Raw genomic sequence first — 18,116 nt, 5'->3', positions numbered from 1 at the left:
CGGTACACCATGTGGAGTTTTCGAAAAAGTGGATAGAGGAAGAAATGAAATTGATAGAGGAGGAAGTGGACAGTTGGGAGTCGAGTATTTTTTTTTTAAATGAGCATAGTCCTGAAAAAAGACAGTAAACCAGAAAAGGTTGAAGAGTTGAAGAGGCTTGAGTAGTTGATAGATGAGTACTCCTGCTCTGCACTCCATTCGCCGACTCAAGCTAGCATCTTCTCCCCGGGATCTCCAATAATCCAACTCAAGCCTCTTTAACTCTTTAACCTTTTCTGTTTTACAGTCATTTTCAGAACTACACACATTTTCAAGAAATATTACTTTAGGACCTACTCTCAAACTTCCAATTTCTCGCCTATCAATTTACTTCTTCCGAAGAAAAAAATGGAAGATTGAGAGTATGTCCTAGAGTAATATATGACGACCTCGAGATGTTATGGTTTCTGGGCTTGACAGCTATGACATAGATTCCATATGTTGCTCGAGTAACTAGCGTTCACGAGCGTTAGTGACATCGGGTCCGGTCTGAGCGATTCTGGGCGACCGCGCGTTTGTTATTGTTATCGCCATTCGGTTTTAGTCTGAAATGTATTAATTAAAAGGTTAAACGTTATCACAATGTAATAAGATGGAAAAGGGGGCTTCTCAAAGGTATGTTTTACAGAGGGACATGTTCGTCAAAAGACGCGAGGCTTACTCTGATATGCAATTGCCCCGTCAGGGGCGAAATTTTTTCACATTGGGGGGGGGGGCAAAATCTCGTTTTGCCCCCCAAAAATTTTCTTTGGGGGGCAAGTGCCCCCCCCCCCGCTTCCGGCGCCCTTGATTATAGTGATTAGATTAGCTCTTTTGCATTAAAGAAATTTGAAAGTCGAAGGCTGACTGTGAATAGTCATTTTGAATTGCTGACGCTCAAATCTAGGGATCAATTTCAAGTGATAATCCGAATCTCTTTACATTCATAAGAAAAACATTCTTTTATAATTATAGCCTACAACGGTAATGATAGTGTTACAATGATCATGACCTTATGCTTGTAGTATACAGGTATAGTATAGGCATAAATGCAAAATTAACGGCAATACCCGCCCAAAGTGTAAACAATGGAAATAAATAACCCTCTTTAAGTTGCGCAAGAATCCTTTGATGAACACAAGCAAATATTTACTAATTGTATAAATATAATTTAATAGTCATTTGGAAGCGCACAGGGGCGTTATGACATACTGGGATATGCGCTATATAAGAACTGCCTTATTATTATTATCATTATTATTATTATTAATATTATTATTATTTGCTTACAGGAAAGAACACAGCTAGTTCTCCATTGTGTTCGCGTTGTCTTCAGTGTATTCAGAGTGTGTGTGTGTGTGTGTTAGGGCGGGTTAGTATATGTTCACAGTGTGTCCCATATTGTGGTTACAATGTGTTCACATTGTCTTCAGAGTGCGTTTGACGTGTGTTCTCAGTGTGCCCCACAGTGTGAAATATAATGTGAAATTACCACACACTGTTAGAATATTAACAGTATGTACATCTTCACATAGTACACAGTGTGAACACACTGTGTACACTAACACTGTGGATGTATTTACCTGTGCAATTATCATCAAACTGTTGCATATAAGCATTTTAGTGTGAAATACATCTTTACACAGTACACACTGAACACACTGTGTAACACTCTATTCTTTCCAGCACAGATCATAGCACCCGGATAAAAGAGAAAGCGAGAGAGATAACACCCCCCCCCCCCACCCTCGGTTTTTCTCGCGTTTTGATAATATAACTTAATGCTGGTATTCCTTCCGATGCCCCAGTCTCACATGTGAAACCGACTCCAGACCGATCAAAGCTATTATGTTATTACCAATGACATATTGCCGATCGGTTTTGAATCGGTTTAGTTCGTGTGACTGGCCGTAAAAACTTCCGACATCGAGAATGTCTTAGTCATTGTTCCATACTCACTCACTACATTGCAACAAGGACTGGTAAGAGGTACGTTAAACCAAGTTGAACTGATCATTTTAACCATTTGGAGGAAACAACAAACGCATATTTCTTGATTAAGATGGTGAAATTCATCCTCAGCCTCGCTCGACAGTGAGTATATACAACTATATATTTCACCTCTATATAGGCATCAAACTCTATTTTTGTTGATCTAGAGATTTTCTTAGTATAGGTCTTTGGCCTTTGTACAGATGTCTCTCAATGAGATCAGCCCTAATTATTCTGTCATTCATTGTTCCTATCTTACAATAATTAATTTTGCTTCTAAATTTCAATTTTTGTTTAAAGGGATAGTCCAGGCTAGAAATATATATATCTCAAGAAATTGAGTAAAATTCACAAAGCAGAATGCTGAAAAATTTGATCAAAATCGGATCACAAATAATAAAGTTATTGAATTTTAAACATTTGCATTATTCCGGTGTAACAGCCTGTCTTTATGAATATTCATTAGGTGGGGTGATGATGTCATATCCCTATTTTTTCTTGTGTATTTTATTATATGAAATTAGGTTTATTCCAAAATTTTCTACCAAGAACTAAAACAATTGGATTGACAACTGATTAAGTGCAACAGTTATTTATTGCCGCAACTTATTTCTTAATAATGGAGACACATCATTGACACATGTATAAAAAATGAAACATTTATGATCTCATGTAATAACATAAGGAAAAGGAAAGTGGGGATGTGAGTGACATTATCAGCCCACCTAATGAATATTCATGACGATGTGCATATTTTCATAAACTTTAAAATTCAATACCTTTTTTATTTGTTATCCGATTTTGATAAAATTTTCAGCATTTTCAGCATATAATTCTATATTTTATATAATGCCAGCTTGCTGATCCTTTACCAAGACTTTAAACACAATAGCTCGTCAGTATTCTGAAGTCAGGTTTAACTTTAATAGACCATGGTCTAACTCAGTGCTAAAGTTATGGGAAGCCAAAAGCGTCAACATTTGTTATTAAGTTATAGGTTTCTTATATTTATTGTGCTCTTTCCTGATTCTTCAATGGTGAAGACAATTATCTATTTATACTTCCTAGGCAATTATGAATGATTTGAGAGCCAAATGAGCTGAAATATGATGTCTCTACTGTTAGTGATTTATGTAACAATTGCCTATCCATACTTAAACCACAACTTTAAACCCGAGTTTAAGTTCAGAATACGGGCCAATGTGGCAGTTTTTAAAAAGTCTTTGACAAGGCTACAATGAACGATTTTTTATTCTTTATCGTTTGTCCATACGATGTTCATTACCCGTAAGGTTGACCATGGGTTGACAGATTACAATTAGTATGAAAGTTATCTGCGCACACGCACCATACACACACTCATACACAATAACGACAAACATATTTGCTTGCATATTTGTTTGTTTTTAAGTAGTATCCGAAGGATATGAAACATGAAAACTAGTAACATGTTTGCAAAAGGAGCGTATTTTTTGTTGTTGTTGTCCAAAATGGTAAAAATTACATTTTTTGCGCACAAAACAAAGTTGCGAACGCGCATCATTAATGTCTAAATAAGATTAACAAATGTCGTTGCTAAATGTCAACAAATACGTGATACACATTCATTGAAATTGCCTTTGACATTTCTGTTTAATTTTTACGTTATCTTTTGTATTGTTCTGCAGCGGAGAGAGCACATTCAACCAAGCAAAACTTGTACAAGGTAATGAGAACTTATTAATGACTCATTGGGGAATTTCCAAGCTCCAAATTCTATGCTCTTGTTTTTTTTTCTCGAAATGACCGTTCCTATTTTAAGACCGCAACGGATCGTCATGCTACACATAAATAATATAATTGTCTTCTGTATTATCTTTTTCTCTGTCCGTCTCTCTCTTGTTCTCTCTCTCCCATATATCTGTATCTATCTATCTATCTATCTATATATCTATCTATCTATCTATATATCTATCTATCTATCTATCTATCTATCTATCTATCTATCTATCTATCTATCTATCTATCTATCTATCTATCTATCCTTTAACCTCTTCATTTCTTCTTCGTATTCTAGCTGTGTTTATCCCTTTCTTTGCACCTCTATAGTTCACCGTTTGATTTAAGATATCATTTGAGCTGATTACATGTAATCCTATCATTTTCGAACCGCAGGACAAACTGACTCACCCCTATCGGGAGATGGCGTCCTTCAAGCGGAGAGTTTGGGCCATCGTTTAGCCAATGAGAAGATAGACTATGTTTACACGAGCGACCTCCTGAGAGCAGCACAGGTGAGAAAAAGAAATCTTTAAAAAAATGATTTCAAAACAACTTTTTTTGTGCCCTTTGGAAAAATTGGTGATGCCGAAAAAATAGACCACATATGATAAAATACAAAAGAACAAGACGGGATGTGACGTCATCGGTTGTTCATTGAATATTCATGAAGACATGCACATGACTTTCACCGAAATGATGCAAACCTTTGAAATGTCATAACTTGTTATTCCCTGACCAATTTTGATCAAATATTCAGTATTTTGCTTGTCTGGTTTCTCTTTATCTGTTAAAACATGTTATTTTCAGCTTGGAGTAGCTCTTTAACCCTAACCATGCAGAAAACCGGGGAAGGTTAACCTCAACGGGTTACGTTCGTATTTCCAAAGGTTCGTTTTTCCGAAGGTTCGAATATTCCGAAGGTTCTTTATTTTGAAGGTTCATAATTCCGATGGTTCGTAATAATTCCGAAGGTTCAAACGAAATAAGGTTTGTTATTCCGAAGGTTCGTAAGTCCGAAAACGAAATAAGGTTCGTTATAATGGAGGTTCGTAATTAGTCCGAAAAGGAAATAAGGTTCGTTAATCCGAAGGTTCTTAAGTACAAAAACGAAATAAGGTTAGTTATTCCGAAGGTTCGTTAATCCGAAAAATAAAATAATCCGTGGCCAAGCCGTAAAAACAGGAAGGGCAAGAGTGGTGGATGGGGGGGGGGGGGGGAATTAAACAGCGTTGCTGTTCAATTGTTATGAGGATGGGAATGCAGAGGCGGCGGAACGTATTTTGGTTTGGGGGCAAAGCCAAAAGTGGGACTATATGTCAAAATGGGCATTTTGGTGCAAACGGACATTTTCACAAAGAGATTATCATCTGCGTGGAGTCGATGTGTGTTTTGTAGAAAGTAAGTTGAGCCGCCAAAGCTAAAAAAAGGAGGATCGATGTCCTTGTGTGAGGTCTTAGCCGCTGCTATTCTGGTCCAAACTAACCCCACCCCCCCCCCTCTCTTACCACAGAGACGGGTTAGTGGCTATGGCGACCCAAATCCGATTGACCGTCAGATATAAACAGATTTTCGACACCACCAATCAAATTTCCTTAAAGGACAAGTCCACCTCAACAAAAAGTTGATTTGAATAAAAAGAGAAAAATCCAACAAGCATAACACTGAAAATTTGATCAAAATCGGATGTAAAATAATAAAGTTATGACATTTTGAAGTTTCGCTTAATTTCACAAAACAGTTATATGCACATCCTGATCGGTATGCAAATGAGGAGGTTGATGACGTCATCCACTCACTATTTCTTTTGTATTTTATTATATGAGATATGGAATATTCTAATTTTCTCCTCATTGTCAAGTGAAACGGTGATTAATTCCTCCCTGAACATGTGGAATTAGCATTATTTAAGACTATATGGTTCAGTCAAGACGGTCCCTATGGTCAAATCTGTAAATAATGAAATATTGTATAATACAACAATAAAAAACAAAAGAATTAGTGAGTGATGGACATCATCGACTGACTCATTTGCATGTCGGTGAGTTGTGCATATCACCGTTTTGTGAAAAATAAGCGAAACTTTAAAATGCCATAACTTTCTTATTTTACATCCGATTTTGATGAAATTTTCAGTGTTACGCTAGTTTGATTTTTCTCTACTTATTCAAATCGATATTTTGCTGGGGTGGACTTGACCTTTAAGTTTGTCGGGTGTAGATGAGTGCAGATAGCTCTGGGGAACTTTGATTTAAGCTCCGCCTACAATTGTTCTCTTTATTCATTTCTTTCACAATATATTTAAATAAAAAGTGTTGCCAAAGCTGTTGTACATATATAATTTCTCACATTTTGTATAATTTATCCAATACATGTACTGTATCTATAAGCAATAGCTTTGATCCAGCTGAGGCATGGCGGCTTGTCATTGTTCAAAACCCATATACACCCGACAAAGGACATTTGATTGATGGTGTTGAAATCTGTCTATCTGACGGTCAATCGGATCGGGGTCGCCCTAGCCACTAACCCGTCTCTGTGGTCTAGTGGTTAAGGCACCAATGTTCAAAGCTGGCGACCCGGGTTCGATTCCCGGCGGAGAAATTTTTTCGGCACCACCAATTTTTCCAAATGGCATCTGGGGAACTTTGATTTAAGCTACGCCTACCATTATTGACTGCGAGCTCTATTGTATCCCTGAAGAAGACGTGGGATTTACGTCGAAAATTTTGACTTGGAAATAAACTCTGTTGGAACTATAAATACATTACCGCTTTGCCTCTTTTATATATATATATATATATATATATATATATCAAAAGTCTCTTGGTTTGTGCCTTTTTTCCGTGCACAATCGTAATTCAAATTTAAACACTATATCCGTATTCACTCTTTTTATTCTAATGTCCATTTTAGGGAAATAAATCTTTGCTTGAATTAAATACAACCAGGTATATAGGCCGACATATTTTTTTCTCTCTTCATGAGTAAACTGATAAAATATATTAAGAGCAAATCATCATGCAATATCAATAGCTGTGGAATTGGAAATATGAGCAATTTATTGATTGTTAGATATGGATGCGGAGAAACAACGAATAGAAAGACGGCAACACAATGATCACTTTTTTTCCAAAACCATTTACAAAAACGCTAAAGTGACCATCTGATTTTGATTGTTTGCATGGTCAGCCCACCCCCCCCCCCACACACACACACTTTCGAAACCGTTCTGCGATCCCTGATTATTGTGTCGTATTTACGAAGCTTATAATTCTGTTTATTTTCCCACAACAGACAACCGAGCTCATTCTCCAATCTTTAAGGACGCCCCCACTCGATGTTGTAAAGGAAGTTGACTTCAGAGAGCGGGTGAGTGTTTTTAAACAATATTTCTTGTTTCTACATCTTCAGTTATCATTACTAATTTTGATAACACAGATCATTCTAGCAGGGGCGGATCCAGGATATTTGGAAAGGGGGGCACATTTTCCCGAGAAAAAAATTGACAAAAAAAGGACTTCACTTTCAAAGGGGGGGGGGGGGGGCACAATTTTGTTATAACGGCACTTTTACATTGCAAAATTTAATTCTGCCTCTCAAAAGGGCGGGGCACGGGCCGGCTGTGCCCCCCCCCCTGGATCCGCCAGTAATTCTATTTACTAGTGGCGATTTCTTATACAAATTCCTTTATCTTGATTTGCTTTTATGATTCCATAAATGAAAATATACTGTGTCCACAGTTTGATATAATATTTACACTTATGATTTTGAGCGTTTTAACAATGTGAATCACAATAAAAGTCCACTATGTAAACACATTGGCCCGTAATCTGAACTCGGGTCTAAATTAAACCCTGGTTTAAAGTTGTGGTTTGACTATGGAGAGCCAATTGGGACGCAAATCCTTAACAGTACACATTCAATTAATTAACTCATATGACACCCAAACTGTTCATAATTGTCTGGGAACGATAACTGAAGTATTTTTCTTCATTATGAAAGCAAAAGGAAACAAAAAATAGTAAACATAATAAATATACAATATAAACAGAATTTCGAAATTTTGGCTCCCCATAATTTTAGCACCTGACTTCAGAATACGGGCCACTCTCTATACACCCAAACTGCAGAGGTGTACGCAGTTTGGAGTCGTATTCACACTGAACCACATCTTAACGGACACTTATGCCCATCAGCAAGGCATTTAATTGTTCTTTTATCTTGTATTCAAATAAACGGAAATGCAATACTTATTCTTGGTAACTAGCTTTGCACACAAAAAACATAGTCCTAAGTGTGAACACACCCAGTGACACCGTTCTGACCTAATATTCATCAGTTCTTTAACATCCATGCTAGATATTTAACTTAACTGTGACGATTGCACAATCTTATCAATTTGTATTAAATCGACTAAATTTATCTGATTTTGTATTTTTGTTCAAAATTAAATAAATAACAAGAAATGACATGATATCCATGGTTCTCTTCTTTCTCATTTTGACAGAGCTTTGGTGATAAGGAGGGCATTAAGATCTCTGAGTATAGAAGCTTTTTGTCTTCGGAAGGGCTGACATTCCGTTCCCATGTTCCAAAGGGTGGTGAATCTTTTCAAGAGGTACGGAGCTTCGGAGTTTATCTCTTTTTTTTAAGTTTCCATCATATAAATTTCATTTTGAATCTACAGTGCGTATCAAAAATAAAGTTTACACTTAGAAATAATCATTTAAAATAATATATTTGTAATATCCTGAAGCCTTTTCCACATTCATACCTCGGTACAGATCTATTTAAGCATGACGATATAACTGTCGAAAAATCTTTGAATGAGCACCACTTATACTATTTAAAAGTTCGTGAAAAATGATATGTGCAGAACTTATAGTGCTATGGATAAAATTAGAAGTAAATCATGAAGAGCACGTGGACTTCAGCTAAGAAGATTGATTTGAAGATATCTTTTACTTGTTTAACTTGTTTCCTTACCCAAACACTTCATATAGCGCCATTGCGTTCCGCCCCCTCCCCACACACGAGGCCATCGTGATTATATCTGCTTTACACGAAGCTGTGATGAAATGGCTAAGCTTTTAGGCTTGATTTTAGGTTTGGGGAAAAGTGTAAAGAAACAAGTGCAATGTAAACCCACTAAGTGAAAAAAAGAATGCTGGAGATTTCTGAAATTAACTTTTGTTTACATTTTGTTATGTCCTCAGATCCAACTGTGCTTGACTGTTAATTTGGGTGGCAAAGTTGTTACAAAATGTTAAAATGTATCTGTAAAAAAAAATGCAAAAGAAAAATATGAGAAACTTACTGCACAGTTTGTTAATAACCATTTTCCTTGACACAACGTGAAAATGAGCATTTCTGCGCAAACTGATTACTCCGTACGAGCTTTACAAAAATGGACAGTGCTCACTCAAGTGTAATATTCTGTTAAAATTTTTACTTTCATTAGATGAGACCCAAACCCAAGAGGATATGTGAAGGATTTAATCACCATTTGTATTTTTTTTTAATTCTCAGGACGTTATCAAAGTGTAAACTTTTTTTTATTGATATGCACTATACAGTGCGTCCCAAAAAAAACGAAACCGAGATTAAGCGATGATTTATCATAACTTAATCACAAATACAATAGACAAATGACCTACCAATGTAAAGCTTAGAATCTCCTCTTTCATCTGATATTAATTAGATTATTCCTCATTCACGCATAAGTGAGCAAATGCAATTTGAAGAAGTGATACCAAAAACTCATTTGGCGGGCTGTATCTGGGTTTCAAAAAGAAAACCACATTTCTAAAAAGTTCAATATCTGTTCTTTAATTTGATACCTCAATAAAAGAAATGGTCAAGAAATAACAAAGTTCTGGTTATTTAAAATAAGGCTTGAATTTCAAAAATTTCATAAAATTAAGAGGTTTTACAGGCTAGCGTTCAAACTCACTCGACACTCCGTTTTGTTGACGATCAGCCTGCATTCAGTCTTTTGTTAACAATGCGATAGCTTCTGTGGGAAACCGGTGAAAACACGTTTATTTAATGAAGTTATGGAAATACAAGCATTGTTTCGAGGGATCATAGCTTTTTACTACTTGACCATTTTCTGTGATTTAGGTATCAAAGAAAAGAGAAGATATTGAACTTTTTAGCCATGTGATTTTCTTTTTGAAATTCAGATACCCCCCGCCAAATGAGTTTTTGGTATCCTTTCTTCAAATTGTTTTTGCTCACTCATACGTGAATGAGGAATAATGTAAGTAATATCAGATGAAAGAGGAGATTCTAAGCTTTACAATGGTAGGTCGTTTGTCTATTGTATTTATGATTAAGTTATGATAAATCATCGCTAAATCTCGGTTTCGTTTTTTCTGGGACGCACTGTATAGTGAATAAATGCTCCTTACCCCCAGCATCTTCCGATAATTCATTATGTTTCACCTATTTTGTTATTCACCCAAGTATCTGCCCTTGTCATGATAATACATAAATCTCAACAAAATAATTATTAAACAAAGGTTTGTAAGAAGACGAAACTTCATCAATCCCAGGATTTATGAGGCTATGAAAACAAAAGTATCGTGCATTCATTCTGTGCATTCATTCATAAAAGTGCCATGACTTGTATTCATTTTATACATAAAATCTGAGACATACATTTCTGATCCTTCTTTGTGATATAAGTTGTTATTTAATATGTAATATGATGGACTAATTTTATATCAATAAAAACGCTCTCGATTATTTACATGATAGGTTTCAGAATCGTTCTATCATTAGCAGTAAAGTAAGAATATATGAAGATATATTTACATTCAATGAACACTATAATAGGCATACTAAACTTGACGGACCCTATAAAGAAACAAAATCTCTGGTGAATAATAATAGGAACGGAAAGTACCACTCCAATTGCCAATGCACTTTCATAGAGACAAAAAGTAATTAATATCCTAAGAATTGGATGAAATTAAGTCATTCCTCAGTGTCTCTGCCATGATGAAAGCAATTGTTACTTGCAGCAACCTTGGAAATGATATGCATATTCTTTCAAATGATTGGTTAAGATAACATGTATAGCAGGGGGGGGGGGAATACAGGGGGCCTCGGGCGATTTAGCTCCGGAAACTCAAAAGGAACTGAAGCCCTGAAAATTCCCGTTCGTTTTAATGTTTAGCTTATCCAATATTGTGTATAGAATTAGGAAAGTTGTAAAAATTTGCCCCCTAAAACATGTAAAAAAAATAATTTATTGCCTGCAGTGGCGAATAAAGGTGGGGGCATAACCGGCTTGTCACCCCCCCCCCCTTTAGAGTCTTGTTTTTTATTATTTTTTTTTCAAGTGGAATACATCTTGCCTACACAGGAAAAGACCTCCCCCCCTTTTTTTTTTTGCTTGTCAAATTTTGGTCTGACATTAATCACCATGATTCTGGAGGAAATACCTTTTTTTTAATCCTTGCAGTCATGGTTTTGAAGGGATGAGGGGGGGGGGTGCTGATTAACTTCGCAATCAGATGGTAATTATTTTACGTTTTTGTACACTTTTTTTTTAAGTGGGAGGGCTGAGGGGCTTTTGCAGTTTCTGTCCGTAATGTCAACGCTTTCCCCTTACTAATGTCAAGCCAGGTTTTTTTTTTTAGTCTTTCCTTTGCTATCAACTACTTTGAAATCATTTCTGACATGTCTGATTAATCCAGAGTAATGAAGTTCAGATATTTCACGTTTTTCAAAAAAGCAAGAAATTTTTGTTTTTTCATTCAAATACAACTCAAGTTTATGGGCTCGATGAGTGGAGTGCGTGATACTTTCGAAACATACATTTTCCTTTTAGTTATTGCACATTAAGTTTTGGAAAAAAGTAAATTTACATATAGGCATACTTGAAACATATCCTAATACCACTCCAGTCAATGAGTTTGATGAGTTCAATTACTAAGTTCGCCACTTTCGGAATATAAATTTTATTTTTAGCTACTAGTATTACACATTGATTTGAATTGGAGGAATGGTAATGACATTTCCAGTCCAAACATGGAGCTAAAACTTAGGATCTATATAACTGGTTTCATGAACGTAAGGAATGTTATGGAGTAAAACTTTAATACAATATTCACGATTGTTAGCTATCATAATAGTCTGCGGCACAGACCCGAATTGAAAGCCTGGATTAACAAATGGGTCTTTACATAAGACTAGCAAATATAAAACTTGCTGTTTCAATTTCTGAGCGAGAGTGTCTTACAAAAGCATGTTTATTGAATCCTTGTATTATCTCATTATTGTAGCGAAGAAAACTAAGCAAAATTGTATTATTTTAGCAAAGAAAACTTTATATATAATGACATATCAATATCCTGCCATCTTTTGACTTGTTTATTACCAACTTAAAACAAGTCTATACCAAACAGAAAAATATATTGCTTGTAGGAACATTACAATGCGTAGATTTGTTTAAAAATAGAATCGTTTAGGTTTTGGGTAATTAAGACAAAGAAACCTGTTTTGCTTTGTAGTAGTTCTTTCTTTTGTTCCTTTTCTGTGTTTTTGTTCTTGTTGTTTTATGTAGTTTTTATCAAAAAAGTAACTTATCCATACTGTACAGTGTTATTGTATATATATTGATGTTATACACTTGATTTAATATGAAATAGTGTGTTGCTCTGACAAGTCTGTATACGTATGAGATGGTTAAACCAAATAAAACTGATTTTTTTTTTTTAAAGTACACTAGTCATTGTAGGCTGCGAGTTCAGACCAGTTAACTCGAGGAAAGGGTTTGCAAAGCAGACTAGCTATAAAACGTGGTCTGGGTCTTTTGCATATTAGGAAAGATATAATTTACATAATCTATACTTATTCATCTATCATTATTTATTATGTATATAGTATATCTTTAATTTTCATTCATTTTTCATTTCTAAAAACCACAGGCAAGACAACGAGTCGTGAAAGCCTTTTACGACGTCTGCAAGAAACAGGTTGAGCTCGAGAAGAACGAAACGACAACGACCAATGACCGCCTCATCCACGTCCTCGTCGTGGGACACGGTCTCCTGTTCAAAGAACTCTTATCTTACTTCATCGAGGAACTCCACGTCGAGATCCCCGGCGGAAAAGACCGAGTCATGAAGGATAGCGCAAACAGTAATCTGTCCAGATTCGAGGTCGAGTACGCCCCCAACGTTACCCCGAAAATGGTCTGTAAATTCATCTACGATTACAGTCATTTGCCCGAAGACATGCAAAAGGCATTGCCGAGTAAAGCCTATTGAAACATACTATCTTAGTATTGTAAATGTATGAATATCGACCTAGACCTACATGTTTTTCATCGCAGTACACACTCAGCTTCGAAAATATTAAGATGGATTGTGTACTCATAAACATATTCATTTTCTTCGTCAATCTGAATAGATTGCATCAAAGAATCATCAAAATTTTTATTCAAAATGTTGATTAATATTCAATCAGAAGGCAATAATACATGATAAACCAGCCTAGTGAAAATTTTATTTAAACACATCAATTTCCCCTCTCATACGCTTCAATAATTTGCAGTCAAATGTTATAAATGTTTTAAAATGACTTGATCTAAAAGTTATCAATTTCACAAATATTATGTTAGCTCATTGTCAACCGGCAATTATTTCACAGCAACATAATCTTTTATTCGATAAGCTAGGTTAAGAATTTTCGTGATTTTGATTTATCAACTATTATTTAGCAACTTAGTTTTATTCAAACTCGTGGATGCACTTGAAACCTAATCAAATATAGGCCTATAGTTGAGTACTCTATTTATAAACAATCGGTATCAGAGCAGAACTAATTGTTCTTTATGTGTGACATATTTCTAAGAATATAATTTCATCTATAAATAAATGAAGCAAAACTTAAAAGTTTACTTTCTGTTGTTGTTTTTCAAATTATTGTTTCGTGTCTCTGAATATACCCTACACACTTAAAATGCTGGGCAACATACTGTCCACTGTGTTGGGTAATGTATGTTGGTAAAAACTACATAAATTCTGGGCAATTATTTTCGATTGAGCTAATTTATTACCCGATTATAAGTTTTTATTACCAAATTTGTGCAGATTTTAACCGATAGTTGTGTGGACAGTTTGTTTACCAGGATTGGTTAAAAGTTTGGCATATTTTGCCCAACTATTTTAAGAGTGTACAGTCTTACTGAAAACAAGCTCGTTAAAATAACCATAACAGCATGATCAGTACGGTCAGCTGAGTACGGTCATCTATGTGCAACTGATAAGTCTAGTAATATTATCATAATCACAAACTACTCAGTTCCTCTTAAATTTGACCAGAAAATAGTCGAATACGACTCAGAATACAAATTGCATCCGGTTATCCTATAACCTAGTAACTATCATCCCATTTCTTTTAAGAGTATATAAAACTTTTTAAAAATCGAACAAATAAAATTCGAGCCGGTTTCCAAGAATCAGTTGGACGCAATAATGTCACGTTTACACGGTCAACTGACGGTCCTGCACAATTAAAACGCTGTTAAAGATTTCATAATTTGTTTAACTGTTTGAACAATCATGTTTAATTTATTGAAGATTAGATATTGAAAATTAAACTTTGTTGCTTAAGATTTAAACACTTGTTTAAACTGTTTAAACAATAAATGTAAGGTTCATATAGTACGCAGCGTTGTATAATTTTTTTACTGTGTGGGAAGCGGGGAGCACCCCCCTGAAGCACACCCCCCCCCCCCCAGATTTCTCTGTGGTTGCTGCGTATGTTATATACCATAGGCAGCACCACCTGAAAGTTAGGTTGGCATGCTAAATTGTAGAAATTTAACCAAAAAAAATCACCTTCATTTTGGAACAAAAGCTTTTCTTATATTTGTTTGTATCTTTTTTCCAAACCAGGCCCCTAAATGTTTATTAATAACCAACAAATAAAATATCAATGCCTTAAAAAGAATCATAAAAGAACACATATCAGTACCCTGTTGCACAAAACTTACTATTCATTTCTTGATTTTGATTGGCTGTTAAATCATTGCACCCCACAGTCTACCAATCATACAACTTGTCTGGTTGACGATTTCAGTTCAGAGCCCTATCTTGTTGAAATATAATTCTTTGTTTGTTAGCTGTATTTCATTTAACACTAGTTACACCCGCGAAACCGACCAATCAAAGCTACTACATTGATTCCAGTTGCATATCATCGGTCGGTTTGTAGTCGGTTTCGGTTACAGTCAAACCCGCGAAACCGACTCCAGACCGGCCAAAGCTACTAACATTGATTCCAGTGACATACCATCGATCGGATTGGACTCGGTTTCGGTTACAGTCACACCAACGAAACCGAGTTCCAGACCGATCAAAGCTATTACGTTACTACCAATGACATTACTATCTGTCGGTTTTTGGGGTCAGTTTCTTTGGTATGACTGTAGCCGCGTAATACTGTTGAATTCTTTGGTAGAATTTGAAGAGCTGATCACGGAATTAAAAGTGACGTCGCCGAAGGGATTTGTGATATCGACCTCATTCCATTCGAATACCAAAACTACAGCTCGGGTTGCGATACAAAACTAGTGATTTTATACTTCCAAACAGCCTGAATGTTTAAAGGGATATATCCAGGTCGGAAAATTATATGATTTTAATGAAAAGAGTAAAACAAGCAAAGCAAATGGGCATTTCATATGTTAGGATAACAAAACAGTGAATTGTCAAAGATTTCACTATTTCGGTAAAAATGCTGCGCGATCTAAAAAAAAAATGTTTAACCTCGCAGTTTACATCTGGGCCCCGTCTTACAAAGAGTTGCGATTGATCCGATCAATCACAACACTTGACGGCCAGCAACGTCAACATCTAAGCATGTTTGTTCAAAATATTTTCTAACTATGATGTGTACTCATGCATCTATTGTTTTCTTAAAAATTCACTGAGCTTATCTTTGCTTACAAAGGACATTGTGCAAATTTTCTGTAGAAAAAATTATGACACTGATGGATTTCCATAAAGTTACGATTGATTGGATCAATCGTAACTCATTGTAAGACAGGGCCCTGGTTAGCATTTGTCAGACTGATGCACAATTTGACTATTAACGGGTGCAATTATGTACCTATCTGGAATGATAAGTGCAAAGATGCATCTATATACCATATACCCTTTTTTCCACGCATCATGCCGCTGTAAAGCATAATACTGGTATACTTTTCATGGTCACACTGAGATAGCTCAAACCGACCAAATCATTTTTTTTGTTTGTAAATGAACCAGAAACTTTCATCATGTCCATAGCACCACCTGAAGTCCTAAACTACTCAAACATGGCCAGGCTTCTAACCCATAATCCAACATTCTAAAGCAGTATATAGTCTTGTAACATAAGCCCAATTGATGATAACGTGCTAATTCACTAATCTGTAAATTCCTAATGAAGGAATTGCTTTTAAAAGCCAAGACAAGAACTTTCATATGAAACATTTTTTTAGTTTCTCTATAAAAAATGAAATCATTGGCTAATTCTTTGCTGTATTGTATATACATGTATATTTATCTAAAAATGTTTTAAGACTATAGCTATGCATGTTTTAAGACTAGCTATTTATTATTATTTTAATTATTTATTAGCTATTTATTATTATTATTTATTGTTTTTTTATAGAAAAAAGGAATTAATGCATAACAATAATAAAAAATAATAATAATAAAGAAAATTTTTATCCTACTTTACATACAGTGTGTGCCAAAATAGTCAATTATGACTTATTGCCAAATAAAAACAAGAAATGGAATGGATGCAGTCAATAATAGACCACGCAAAATGTTGGTCTTTCGCCACCCCCTTTAACATTAACTCTTTGAGAGTTTTCTTAACCCAACAACCTGGAATTCCATTACGATTCAGAGAGAATTTATATAAGCATGAACAAAAAGAAAACATACTTAAAGGTCAGTAATTTTTAAACCTGCGGGTAACTATTTCAGAAAAAAACGCGACAACAACGTACTATCGACCGGCACTTATTATTTTTAGAAAATTATGAGGGGTCAATAAAATTCAGATAACAATAATACTGATAACTGGATCTTGGTCATACAAATTCATTGCATTTAATACACCTTGTATACAATTGCGTCATTAGCTCAGCTAGTGTTTCGAATAATACAATTGAAATTGAAAGAAAAATTGAAACACTGTGAAAGACCAACACTAATAATGCGATTCCACAAAATCTAGCCTTGGATGATGCAAAGGGTCGAAAGAAATACAAAGCAAAAAGAAAACAATCCGACTCGCAATAATCAAATGGTTAAAGAGAAATTCCAGTATTTGCAGTAAACACTGATTTCATGAGAAAGTCTGTAAAACAAGGCTTAATTGTCAGTATATCATCGAGGATCTAGATCTGGTACAGTTACATAAACTGAACTTTGTGAAATCTTGAAATCTACGCTGAAAAATGTTCACACTGAAGATCACCAACACAGATAGGCACACGTGGGACAGTGTATTATTATTGCTAAAATAAAGACCCGACGGAAGTGACCGAATCCGCGCTTATTTTGCTTATTTCTCAGCAATTACACAATTTCTTCCAGAATCCTTTGGCACATATTTTTTATTCATACAAACAGACACTTAGGTGGTCATTATATTAGATTCTGTAAAAAGTCATTTTTAGATCGTTACCAAAACTGGAATTTATCTTTAATATACCATGTCATTCAACGATACAACAATAAATGCACAAATATATAAAAGGCGATGTTATTTTGCATTGTGGCTTCCCGTTGTGCTAAGGGGCGTATTATTTAACCAAGTAAGACAAGTTTCTGAAACCAATATATTACGGTTGACCTAGCCCAAAAGAGTTAGACAAGTTTCTGAAACCAATATTTTACGGTTGACCTAGCCCAAAAGGAAAATACATGTATAGAAGGGAAAATGTATTTTCAAACCGGACTCACTTTTTTTCTTAATTAAATAATGATTAGGGATTATATAGATATTATAACACAACATAGAACTTTTCTCTTTCTAATTACTTCTTCAAATTTGTATTCTTCCCTCCCTTTTTCTTGTTTTTTTTTCACAATTTGTTACATCCTGCACCCCTTGTTCGTGTCCATTCAAACGCATCTGAAATTAGACTGATTTTGGCATTGAAGGGTCAACCAAAATAGACATGATTAATATTCCCATGAATAATTATTTCTTAGGAGAATTATATTTTTAGTTATATTTTTGTTCTTAATCTTAGATCGGTGATTTTAGCTGAATAACTAAAAGTATTCCTGTTTTATATTATGTCTATTGCGTCAACATATTCG

The 18,116-nt window shown here is 35.1% G+C and overlaps 1 protein-coding gene across 1 annotated transcript; it reads left to right on the top strand.

The window, feature by feature from the left end:
- The first annotated feature begins 1,937 nt into the window (after positions 1–1,937).
- Positions 1,938–13,679, top strand: LOC135157795 (fructose-2,6-bisphosphatase TIGAR-like). The gene is made up of 6 exons (XM_064114716.1): positions 1,938–2,112; positions 3,678–3,715; positions 4,165–4,283; positions 7,066–7,140; positions 8,279–8,389; positions 12,711–13,679. Exons 1-6 carry the CDS (start codon positions 2,081–2,083, stop codon positions 13,050–13,052), a joined length of 717 nt encoding a protein of 238 aa, XP_063970786.1. The 5' UTR covers positions 1,938–2,080; the 3' UTR covers positions 13,053–13,679.
- The last annotated feature ends 4,437 nt before the right edge of the window (positions 13,680–18,116 follow it).

Source organism: Lytechinus pictus, unplaced genomic scaffold, assembly GCF_037042905.1.
Source record: "Lytechinus pictus isolate F3 Inbred unplaced genomic scaffold, Lp3.0 scaffold_20, whole genome shotgun sequence".
In the NCBI taxonomy this organism is placed as follows: domain Eukaryota; kingdom Metazoa; phylum Echinodermata; class Echinoidea; order Temnopleuroida; family Toxopneustidae; genus Lytechinus; species Lytechinus pictus.
Note: the sequence above shows the minus strand (reverse complement) of the source record. Positions and strands in the feature narration are given on the sequence as shown.

Excerpts from the sequence above, each read along its gene's own strand:
- LOC135157795 (XM_064114716.1), top strand. The coding sequence starts at position 2,081 with ATGGTGAAATTCATCCTCAGCCTCGCTCGACA. Across the intron at positions 2,113-3,677 it reads ATCCTCAGCCTCGCTCGACA|CGGAGAGAGCACATTCAACC; the intron begins GTGAGTATATAC and ends ATTGTTCTGCAG. Across the intron at positions 4,284-7,065 it reads ACCTCCTGAGAGCAGCACAG|ACAACCGAGCTCATTCTCCA; the intron begins GTGAGAAAAAGA and ends TTCCCACAACAG.